The 12,944-nt window shown below is 35.1% G+C and overlaps 1 protein-coding gene across 1 annotated transcript in view; it reads right to left on the reverse strand.

Moving 5' to 3' along the window:
- bckdhb (branched chain keto acid dehydrogenase E1 subunit beta) overlaps positions 1–12,944 on the reverse strand; it is a 90,922-nt gene that overhangs the window by 53,518 nt on the left and 24,460 nt on the right. The window contains exons 7-8 of the mRNA XM_051131988.1: positions 3,767–3,864; positions 1,177–1,287 (exon numbers count right to left, since the gene is read on the reverse strand). Coding sequence (XP_050987945.1) covers positions 1,177–1,287; positions 3,767–3,864 — 209 coding nt within the window. The remainder of the gene's footprint in view (positions 1–1,176; positions 1,288–3,766; positions 3,865–12,944) is intronic.

Consider the following 12,944-nt stretch of genomic DNA (forward strand, 5'->3'; position numbering starts at 1 on the left):
TCCACAAACTGGCTCTTTCAGACAGTTCATTTATGGTTCAAACAACTGATTCACAAGTTTATGTAATCACGCAACGGCATAATGCATACGCAATTATATTATTAAAGCACCCAATAATGATGTTGAACATGGATGTTTTGCATGTGAAAAAAACCTATAAACTATAAAACTATAAACTAGTTTATAAAGTGAATAAACTAGTTTTCATCAACTCACCGTTTTATATAGACCATGAGAAACCATAAAAACTTTCATTTGGCTCCTTCATTTAAGCGTTCGGTTCACGCATGCACATATCAGTGGCTCATTAGTCTTCATGTCCGAGTCGAACTATTTCCTCAGTTCAGTGACTGCTGTGAAACTGGAGCGATGTATCAGTTCATTCATCATAGGATCAGAAACACAGCTATTTGGTCTCATTTCAAGACATTTCAAGTTTTGGTTGGTCAACTGGTTCAACTAATTCACTAAAAAGAACCAGTTCAAAACAACAATTTATTCATGAACCAGACATCACTCCAGACCGTTTACCTGAGGTTCTGGATTACAGGGAACAATCTTGTTCAGTTTCTTGCACAAACTGACCGTTTAGCTTCATAAGACCTCAATATATCATCAGGAGCAAAGGGTACTCATTTTTGCTTGCCTGTATATGCTTTTTTGACTCTCAAGTGCCAGCAGCTGCTCACTTGCACTTTATGAATCACCAAGGACCATGATTTCATCTAAAAATCTTCTTTACTGTTACACTGAACAAAAACACTCATCCACATCTTGGATGTCCTGAGCGTGCATAAATGAACAGCAAATTCTCAAACTCTTAATCTCTTTAACAAAGTGCTTGTCTTTCACACAAATAAAACTGATTGTTTACTTGTCCGAAAATGTCTGCACACTAAAATTACTAACAAAATGGACAAACACTATTTTAGTCATTAGTAGCTAAAAGTATTCTTCTATATTGAATATAAATAGGAATGAGAGTTCTTAAAATTCAAGAGCCTGAATAATCTTTTACTTCCATTGTGTAGAAAAGAGCAGCCAGTGAAAATTTCCTTCCGTGCTTCATGAAAGAAGGCCGTACTTTTGTACAACAAGAAAACTACTATAATATTTTGGTCTGAACTATCTCTTCGGTTTGAAATAACCCAGCAAACATGTGTGTTCACATCATACCTTGCAAACCGTCTCTTTGTCCCAAGGCAAAATGGTCCGTAGATCGATGAGCTCACAGGAGACACCCAGCTTTTCCTGTGCCATGGCAGCCACTTCTCTCAGCACATGTACCTGCAAGCCAAAGGTCAAAGGTCAACTCACAGGTAAAGACCAAGTTATGACATTATTTTCTTGACTTATTAGCATTTTAATTCACCTTGTCTATGTCCTGGGAACTAAGTTTTACTAAAAGTGGGAACTACACATCTTTCTCAATTTGAAAACTATATACAGTCACAGAGAATTGTTTTTTACGGACCATCTGACCACAAGCATCACTTGGCCAATGAGTGTAGTTTGGGTTCCCTTCTCAATGTATCCTGTTAAAAGTTGTCATACGTCTTTCACACATCCAGTCGGTTTTTCTTTGTTAGTAAAATTACATTTTGTAGGTGTTGAATTTTATATTTAGCTCCATGCGTTCTTTCTGACCATGTAAACAAAAGGTTATGAAAAATATACAGATATATACACTATCAGTCAAAAGTTTTTGAACAGTAAGATTTGCAATGTTTTTTAAAGAAGCCTGCATTTATTTGATCCAAAGTACCGCAAAAAAACAGTGCCATTTTGAAATATTTTTACTATAAAAAAAGGTTTCTATCTGAATACATTTTAAAATGTTTATTTTTTTATTTAATCCTATGATTTCAAAGCTGAATGTTTAGCATAATTTCTCCAGTCACATTATCCTTCAGGAATCATTCTGATATTCTGATTTGCTGCTCAAAACATCTATCATTATTGTTATTATTATTTGAAAAAGATTTTTTGAAAGATTTTTTTCAGGTTTCTTTGATGAATAAAAAGTTCAGAAAACCAGCATTTAGATGAAACAGAAATCTTTTGTAACATTATAAATGTCTTTATCATCACTTTTGATCAATTTAAATAATCCTTGCTAAATGAAAGTGTTATTTCTGTCATTTAAACTGAACGCTCCTGCCGCATTAAAGAGTGCCAAAACCGTATTTATTTTTTAAATTTCATCATGAATTGGACATAATTTTAAAGCTGATACTTTATTAAAAAGTAACAAAGCACAAATTGTATTACGATTACTGGGCAGCAAGTGCGCTACAAATAACATGAAGTTCACGCATTAACGGAACACAGCATTTAGACTAAGATCTTGATAACAAGAAGTTATAGTATCGATTATAAACGAGAATTGTTAACAATGCTGCCAGTATCCACACAGCTGACAGCTTTGCCTCTTGCAGTTTGTTCAAACTGTGCATGAAATCGACATTGTTTTTGTGCACTTTTACTTCACACATCTCCATTTTCAATCTCTCTCATGCTGCTGGAGCTGCATATGCCGTGAACACTGCTGTCTGGCAAAGATGAGGACTGCTTGAAAGTCTTTTTTTCACTAAAACACCGATGCGCATCGGAGCAGGAATTTTTTTTTTAAGTCATAACATACACAGTAATATAGCTGTCAGTGGCGACCTCAGCCAAAACGTTTTTGTTTTAGTCACAGTCTGGAGTTTTGAGATGATATTCAGATCAGACTAACAAACATGGCTTAATATGATCCTGTAATGTTATTTTTCATTATTAGGTAGAATGAAATGGTTTAAAATGACATACAATTAAATACCAAGATATAATTTTCCACACTATTTCTAACTCTAGATAAAATTCATAATTTCTATGCATAAATATAACAATCAGTAATAAACAATATTTAGTTGTACATTTTTCCATGAACATTTGATTCAACAGTTTGCTTCGTTGTATCATTTCTCAATGTTTGAACGGATTAAATTTTATAGCAAAACAATAATGGCGTGTATACACTACCATTCAAACGTTTGGGGTCGGTAAGAATTTATGCTTTTTGAAGGCTGCATTTATTTGATCAAAAATATAGTAAAAACAGTAAAAATGCTAAATATTATTACAATTTAAAATAGCTGTTGTCTATGTGAATATATTGTAAAATGTAATTTATTTCTGTGATCAAAGCTGAATTTTTTAGCATCATTACTCCAGTCTCGAGTGATCCTTCAGAAATCATTCTAATTCTAAATCATTCTAATATGCTGACCGGTGTTGAAAACAGTTGTGCTGATAAACATTTTTGCGGAAACTGTGATGCATTTTATTTTTAAGGATTCACAGATGGCTAGAAAGTGCAAAAGAACAGCATTTACTTGAACTAGAAATCTTGTCACATTATAAATGTCTTCACTGTCACTTTTGATCAATTTAATGCATCCATGATTAATAAAAGTACTCATTTCTTTATTACAGCATACATTTCCTTTATCCCGAAGGCCTGGTTTGTGTCGCTCATGTAAGGAGTCTCAGTAGTATGAATGAAAAGAAAAAAGAGAGCACTGTCTATCTGTGAATGGCTGGCACAGTCCTTGTTTTCCCCTGACCTGTAAAACTCATCTCTGCTCTCTGTCAAAGGGTCCATCAGCCATTCAGCAGGATAAACCTGTGGAGTGTCTGAGCTGAGCTTCAGGACACCCAGAGAGCTTTTGAAATCATAATCCGATGATGAACACAGGATGAGTAGTTGTTCTCACAGACGTACCTGTGTTCCCCAGGCCACCAGCGTGAGATCGCTGCCCTCCTGCAGCACCTCGGCCTGTGAGAGCGGGATCTGATAGGCTTCTGTGGGCACCTGCTCCACTGCAAAACAAAACCACACATCACACTTCAGCCTATAAAGACATAAAAACATTTTATGTCGAGAACATCAGGATTTTATGGCTTGTGTAGTTTGATACTGGTGAGAATATCTTGAAGGACATGAAACCAAATGAACGCATGATGTTTTTGTGATAAGTCAGTTGAAACCCTTCCCCAGCACTGAGAAGTAATGAACAGCAAGCGTGCATCGGGAGGAGTTTTGCATGGCTGGAAGAAACAAGATAAAGAAACTAGCTACAGAAAGGTTTCGTCCCATTTTGCAGCACGAGGACAGAAAGAACTTTTTACAGCTGTCGTATCTCATGTCTTTGTTTTTGATTCGAAAAGCCGAATTATCTTTATGGTTAAATTATGTTTAATTAGAGCCATTTTCCTTATCCCACTTTAGACGCTCAGTGAAGTCATTGTCTTTGCCGTCTTCTGGGAAATCTTGCGGTTCTGACAATGAGGTTTAAGTCATTTAGCTGAAAATTACTGAAGTTGATGTTAGGAATGTACTTTTGCTTAGAATTAGAAACAGAAGCTTGTAAAAAAAAATTCTTTTCTGTACCAGTACGCATTTATTATTTGCCTGTACTTTAAGTAAAAACTTTCTTCGGAAAACAAGGAAGAGCCGAGACTGAGTGTTTGTTTGTTATATTTGATATTTGTTGAAAGCATATCTGAATAAATAAAAACTGCTGGTTTTTCCTAAAAATATTTAACTAAAGCTCATCTAGATCAGATACAGATGGTCACAGTTTTCTTGAGAAAGTTTTGAATGCATCTTATGATCCTAACAGTTACATTTGTTTTTTGGCACTTGTAATAGCAGGGTTATTATCGTTAACTACATTTAAACTGTTAATTCAAAAAGCTGAAATAAAATGCAAAGATTAGATGAATTAAATTAAATTTACTTCAGTTAATTGCCAAGGGAAGATTTTAACTTTCATTTAGTTTAACCCCTTAAGTGTCGGCGTAATCAACAGAAATTATTGATCATTTGAAAGCTTAAAAACTCAAAATTCACCCTGTGAAAAACATTTTGAAATTGGGTTGCGTTGCCATGGAAACATAAAACTTTAAAATCTTTTAAGTGTCACATTACAAAATGTATTACAATCAAAACTATTTATAATCTTGACAAAATGCATATTGTCAGAAAGTCTCAAGATTCCATATCTATATTGAGAAATTTATACATTTGTGATAGAAAAATGCATTAAAAGTAAATAAATAAATAAATTATATGGATTTTTAATGGCACCCGGTGGCTGTTTGTGTTTTCAAACTTCAAATTTGGAACATGACTTATTTAGACATAAGGCTTTCATTTTATAGCAATTTTAAATTAAAAAATATTTAGTTACTTTAATATTTTGAAATGATTCCACTTCTGCAATAATCTGTAGATTGTCTTCTGCAAAAAGAGTCAAGAGTTCAAAAATAGGGGTTAAGATGAACGTGAAAATTACTAACTAATAAAATAAAATAAAAAATAAAATAAACAATTACAAAAAATAATAAAATAATAATACAAAACATGAAAAAAGCTAACTACAAAAAAAAATGTATAAAAACTATAAAAGTGTCAAGAAATTTTTTGGAAAAGTATTAAAGGTGGGTTTTTTTGGGCAATATTTTAACAATTTACCTTACAATTATTCTTCACATTGCTTCAACAGCAGTTCAGTTCAAAATGTCATAATAGTGTTGTGGTTAGAGTTTTTTACTGAATCTTAGGATAGGATTTTGGCCCACATGAAAACCATCAAATACTTTGAACCCTGAAGTAACGTTTATCAGCTATACATACAGCAAACTGCTCCAGGATTTCGGTGCTGTAGTCTGTCTGCAGCACATCTGATAATAATAACCTCCACATAACAAAACCAGTAAAGAAATAAGACAGTTTACATGCCGGTCAAGATCAAGAAGTTAAACAGATGTGAAACACTGTCAAGATGATTGAGGAGACTAAAAGGTCTGCTTAAACTTCACTACTGCGCTCAATTACTACAACATCTGACTCAAACCTGCACAGCACAAAACATTACAGCCATCAACAAATCTAGAGTGTAAAATATAGGGTTGCCCCCAACTAAAGATTTTTCTAGTCAACTAGTAGTCATTCATTTAAGCCACTAGTCAACTAATTGCATGCTTGTATTAAATTACTTAAATATATACACCAAAATGAGCTTTTAATATATAGCCTATTTTGCACTCAGGTGGACACAAAGCTTGCCGCAAAGCACTGGGAAAAGCAATGACTATGAATGTATCGAAAATAACAAGGAGGTATTTTATTTTTGAGCTGACAATGCTTACATATTTCACTTTCAAATGATAAGCCTATATTTGAGGTGCACGAATGATAGGCAGACGTTTGGATTTCCTACCCAGTATACTGTAATTACCTGTAAGGACCAGCCGTTAACGATCCGAACAGAATGGACACGGACAGAGCTTCTTTTTTTTTTTTTTTTTTTTTTTTTTTTTAATCATCTGTGACTAACTACTACAATTTTGGTAGCCTAGGCCTCTTCTCATGGACTAACACATTTAGTTTACTATTTTGAGGGCAGCGCTAGTAAAACTACCTCAGTCCAATCTAAGGTCGATGCTCAGCTGCAAAGAACAAATGAACTCTTTCTACTCACAGTGACCAAATGTTCATTTACAGCCCGTTTTTAGATCCCAACACCAGAAAGATTCTTGCAGCCAAAAAACAAAAATAATAATGGAAAGCGGTCAGGCTGAGCTCACTGGTTTGCGGTTCAGAGATTTCACCCGAGGGTTCGAGTGATTGATGAAGTCTAGTAAAAACGCATCACTAATGGTCCAGACTTTTGCTAGTGGTAGATTGCTGGATGCCTGATGTGTGTTTTCAGCTGACATGCACTCCGTCATTTAAAAATACTGCTTTATCTAATGATAAAACCACAGCTAATTCAGAGATGGGGAAACAAGCAGGGGTGGGACAAAACCTGAGAAGCACCTGGGAAAAAGGCAGTTTTTCTTAATTAAAGGGTTTCAACACCATTTGCATTTAATACAACCTCCAGCCTTCTTAGAACAAATTGACACAACTTCTGAATAGTCTCCAGCTGAACGTCATCCATCATCTGCTTGTCGTTTCAAAGATTGTTGAAGAGGACAGGAATCTGCTCCGTACTTTTCTCTCCAAAACTGTCCACAGTGGTTTGATAATATTCAGGTCATGTGTTTTGTCTGCCAGGGCAGATGATGAAGTACAACTTGGTGCTCCAACTGTCCAGATTTTATAATCATGACTCCATCTTTTTCTCATTTTAGCAGTTATGTCTGTGATTGACGTTTTAGCTATTCTAGCTTTCAGGGATGCTGCTTTGTGAAGTTCTCTGTGCTCGGTTTTTGTAGAAAAACAGGATCTTCAAGGTGGATACTGACATGCGCAGCAGTTCTGTGCTGTTCAGATGCAATCCCTATTAGTGTTTGACAGTCCCTCTACATGTTTTTGCTAAAGACATGAAAGATTCCTCACACTGACAACATATTTATCAACATCTGATGCAGTGTAGATAATAGTGTTGACTATAACGGGTGCGAGTTTTTACAGACAACTAATCAACTTACTGGAGTCTTGGTGTTTGACTCTTGTCACAGTAGCGATTTGCTGAAAGCCTTAAAGGTGCAGTAAGCAATTTGAGAAACACTGTTGATATTTGAAATCACCAAAACAAACACACCCACATTTTTCCTGATAGCCCCACCCCCCAAATTCATGAACATGCTATAGAGACAGATTGACACGCGTCATTTCACTCAGCGGCCATCTTTGAAACGCCTCTCGAGCAGACAAGTGCAGCTCCTATCTCTGAATGGGGAAACATCAAATTCTCCAAAACTGTTCACCAAGCTTACGATTAAATTTCAGATTTTAAATCACCAAGTAAATCTGATAAGAACTGCCTCATAATTACTGTTCCTTATGCTCCAATAGCATAAAAAACCCTCTTATTTTTCAGGCTAGATCAGCCAATGCGCAGTACTGAGTGCACGTCTCAGAACGCTGACTGTTTCTACAGCATCCGGCACTTCTAATGGCAGCTGCAGTGACGCGCTGACTTTACCGATCAACGACTGGCTCCTTCATTAAGAAGGCGGGGCTTCGCGGCCATAATGAGTGTTGCATCTTCCCCATTCAAAGCTATACGAGTGACAAGTCTTGGTTATTCTACAGTCTTTGTACTGCGGGAAGCTGCCTCCTCATCATTTCTGAACAAAAAACAGAACAATGTCTAAAAGCTGCTATGTGACAAGGTGTACAGTAAACAAGCTAAAAAACCCAGAACTACATTTTTATAAGCTGTTGACCCAAAAAACGAGTGTATAAGGACACAAAATTAATGCGCAACGTGTCATATTACTATGAGAACTACTCCCACTGGAGGGAAACAATCAGGGACAGGAAACAATAATTTTTTAACCATGTCAAAGGATTATTTCACCACCCTATGTAGACCTGAAAGGAGGAGATATACTGAGAAACTACATTTTATTGGTCTGTGTCAGTGCTCCTTTTGCCTTACTTTCCTTTAGCTGGAGAAATAATCCAACTGAATGGCTCAACGTGAAATTCACAACTATAAAGCTACATAAATCTGAATTTGACAATTTTCCAGACCATGTCTCTGTTTATTGTATTTAACACTCAGCTGTATACTTTAAAATTTTTGAAGATTTTGAAAATATTTTGTAAAAAGTGAAAAAAAAAAAAAAAAAAAAAAAAAAAATTATATCCATCTTTAACACTAGAACCGCCAGGGGTCGCCTGTATACCTAAAACCTCCAGCGGGTAAATTTTACCCAAGCACATGACCACCCTTTTGATACGCCTAAAAACATTTTAATTTCACTGTATTATGCCACTCTTTTCATAAAGAAGTGTCTAGAGTCATAAAAATTATGTATAGTCATCAACTATATTTTGGTCCTGTTTTATGTTCAAGGCTGTTTATGCGGCTACAGTCACTTTTCATAACAGTCAATATAAGCTAAACAAGCCTGCACTGACAAAGACAATTAAAAGGAAGTAACAACATATTATAGTAATATTATAATTCAGTGTCATTAATCAATATAATAAGATAACTTATGTTATTTAAATAACTAAAATAGCCTATAGACAATAATGTGCGATAATGATTCAACACTTCATGATGCGATGATAAATTCAAGCAGTGCTTCACCTAATTAGTTACTAATTTAAATATATTTATTTAAATTATATAATTTATTATTTAAATAAGAGAACAACACCAAATAAACTTTGGGTAATCAAAAAAAAAAAAGTTTTATTTATTAAACCATTTTTATTTATTTACTTTTTATTTATTTTTTTCAGGAAACAGCAGACTAGCTGCACAGTAGCGAACAATAAACAATAGAAATGGCAAAACAAAAATGAAATAATTACTTTAAAGTTTGAAAAATATAAGTAATGTTAGGCTAAAACATTTAAATATGAGATCACAGTCAGATGAGCCGTCAGATGCTGACTCACACTAATGGCATTTAGTGCTTCAAACCTCTTCAGCATCCATAAATCATCTTCTTTTACTAATTTTGACTTTATTTATGAACCTCAACTGCTAATTCAGTGAGCAAAAGGTGCCGCCTAGCAATGTAGTTACAGTTAAAACATAAGTAGCAGGATAATGACAGCACGAAAATACAGGCATAATATAAATGCCACATTTTTTTATCTTTTTTTATCGAAACCATTTTTTAGGGGATTGTAAATTACACCATTTTGGTAAAAGTCAGTGACTGGGAGACTTGAATGTTTTATTCAAAGTCTGTTATGCAGGCTACATTTAAAAAACAGCCACAGGTAAAATATACCCCGTGGCAGTTTTAGTGTTAAGTATCATCAACATTACAATATTACAATAAACTATCACATACTGCCTGTTGAGGAGGAAAAGGACACCGCTCGAAACTCAGTATGAACACATAGCCTGGTACACAACTTATATTGTGTTTTTATTTTATTTTATTTTTAATGTATGTCTACATTAAAAGTACCATTCCACCGGCAGCGAGAACTAAATGAAGATAAATGTTTTGGCATGTGATGTGTTTATTGAACCAATCAGATAAGAGTAAATGGAGTCTGTGAGAGTCTCATTTGATTGGCTACAAAAAGGTGGTGGACCCGCCCTCCCCCTCACGCTCGCAAACTCAGTGAGTGAGAGAATTGTGACAAAAGTGTAAGCGCAAATAAAAGAAAGACGGAACTGTACATATCGGATTATTTCGCCAACTTTGTGCCCTACATACACAACAAGTCATTTAGACATTTGCAACAGATTTTTTTTTTTTTTTTTTTATACATACAGATTGGTCCTACGCAGTCAATCCGTTTTGCAGATCTTTAAACTGTTGTTTTCGTGTGCAAATCACTGTTCACAGGCTTGCAGTACTTTTGACTGTATTTTAGCGAAAACAACGTTCCCAAAGTGTAAGCGCGGAGAAATGGAAGTCGGAAGAATGCAGATCGTATTTATTTTGTGAAAGCATGAAGCTGCAGTTTCACAATACATGAATTACACTTACGAGTAACAGTAAAATGCTGCAAATAATTTTTTCTTACTTTTACAAAGCTTCTCTTGCGCATGCAAATTTAATTTATGCTTACAGTCTTGTACACTTGCACAACACATACTCTTCACATGCAAATCTTTACGGCATTATTTTATCTCCATATGATTGGTTAGAAGTGTGTTCTGTTACTCGGTCTGATCCACTTTCAACTGCGTTTCTCAAAAATCACTTACTGTCCTTTTAAGAACACCTTAGCAACTTCCAACAAAATGCCAGCACAGCAGAGGCTGCATCATGTACTTCAGAAAATTCAATCTAATTCCACAAAGAAGGTGCTGTGAACATTATAAATACCATGTAATAAATCAACACCATATTTACGGTCAACTAAACCTTATAATTTATGACATGACTTTCAATACTTCCAATGGCAGATTCCAAAAAGACAAAGTGGAAATGGGAAAATTTCACATTACCATCAAAGAAACGTATAATGTTTTCCAAATCAAGAATTACACAAACTCAGTGCTGAATGATTTATTCCCATCTTGTAAGAATAATTTCATAAAAAAAGAAGAGCACCACTGTAAAATTAAAACCAAATAACGATAAAGAGCCAAAGGTCCTAAAACAAGCTCCAATGTTCAGTCAGGAAATTAAAGTCATTCAGCAAAATTCTTGAGACACAAAAGTCAGAGTAGCAACAGACAGAGAGGAGATCTAAAGCGGCCCAACACAGCTAATCCTCATGGAAAACCACACTCGCATTGGCTTCCTTAAAATTTCCGTTTCCATTCTTCACTCATTTCATTAATAAACCACTTTTATAAGGATTGCGCTCAACACGTGCTTTAAACGGCACCAAATATTCTTTTCATAACCAAAAGCTCAAAGTGTGGTTGGTTAGTTTTGGCAGTGGTCCGTTTAGCCACAGGTGAGAGATGCTGCAACTACACCACTTATGAAAGAAAAGAGTGTTTCTCTGTTTACACTTATGCATTTGGAAGACATGTTTATCCAAAGCAACTTCTGTTGCATTAAACATTTAATCAGTTCATGCATTCACTGAGAATCAAACCCATGACCTTGATTTTGCTCATGCCATGCACTGTTTGAGCTACAGAAAAGAGGAATTTAATTGCATAAATGCATATTTTAAAGACAATAAAACGTTTTTTTAAAGCAACTAAAAAAAAAGAATACATTGAAGAGAATAAGAATGAGATGGTGTCTTATCTGACTTATTTACAGTTAGACCATCTTGAGTCCAATGTAATATCTTGTACTATGGTAATAAAATGATGATAATGTCATAATGCAGTGAAAATAGTGTCAGATATTTTCTTCCATACTGTGACGTACCTCTAAGTCTATTGAATTACCAAAAAAGAGAAAAGGTGCAGGGCAGGACTTGGGTCTACGCATTGGTTACTGATTGGATGTTAAGATGTGGGTGTGGCACTCCAAAGTGTATGCAAATGAAGATGAGATTGAAGAGGTGGAGTTTAAGATGACTTAATGAATGGAAAAGTCTGTCATTCATCGGATGATTAAACATTACGAGGTCAAAGCACTGACTTTAATGAACCCCTTTTGTGTGACTTGTGATTGAACTGGAGAACCATTCTGTGCTAAACTGTTTGACTGAAACGGAGCCATACCTCAGTGAAACATGTACAGTGTAAGGAACGAGAGAGAAATGAGAAACAGCATGTCTTCATTCAACAGCTGCAAAGCATCAAGCAATATTAAGACCATTCATTCAAGATACTCAATGATCTGTCTGAAAGATCAAAACACTCAACAGACCACACTGATTTATGAGCAGGTAAAATGGGAGCTGAATCGATCATTCAGGAGATGAATAAATACCACTGACTGACTGACTGAACAAGTAATTCGATACTACTAACAATGTTTTTCTTAAATGGCACATTTCTTCAGTATAAAAAGTCCAGATCTTTCTGGTTAATATCAGTTGCAGCTCATTCTTCATTTTCATATTTGACAGCTCTGTAGCTGTTCGTGTTATACATCGCATCTCATTTTTGTTTAAAGTTTTCATTAGTATGTTTTCATTAGCGGATGAAATATTTGAGATTTTTAAAGGCCAACGATGACGCTTATATAAATAGAGAGTAGTCTCCAGAGGCAAGCATAAGACAAATATTCATTACAGTTTAAAGGAACACCCCGCTTTTTTTGAAAATAGGCTCATTGTCCAACTCCCCTAGAGTTCAACAGACACGAGGCAGAAGTATTTCTAGTTTGGCTAACAACTGTGCCTGACTAAACCAACATTGGCCGATCAGTCTCCCTGTGTGTGTGTGTATGTTTATCACTAGTTTTCTTTGAGCACAATTTAAAAGTGCGGAATGCAAAAGTCATAATACAGAACATAAATTGTCAAGAACTAGTGATGCACTGAAATTTCAGCCACTTATTTTCATCAGAAAATAATTCTATGCTATAAAAATAACTATTCA

Source organism: Labeo rohita, chromosome 16 (genome assembly GCF_022985175.1).
Source record: "Labeo rohita strain BAU-BD-2019 chromosome 16, IGBB_LRoh.1.0, whole genome shotgun sequence".
Classification (NCBI taxonomy): Eukaryota; Metazoa; Chordata; class Actinopteri; order Cypriniformes; family Cyprinidae; genus Labeo; species Labeo rohita.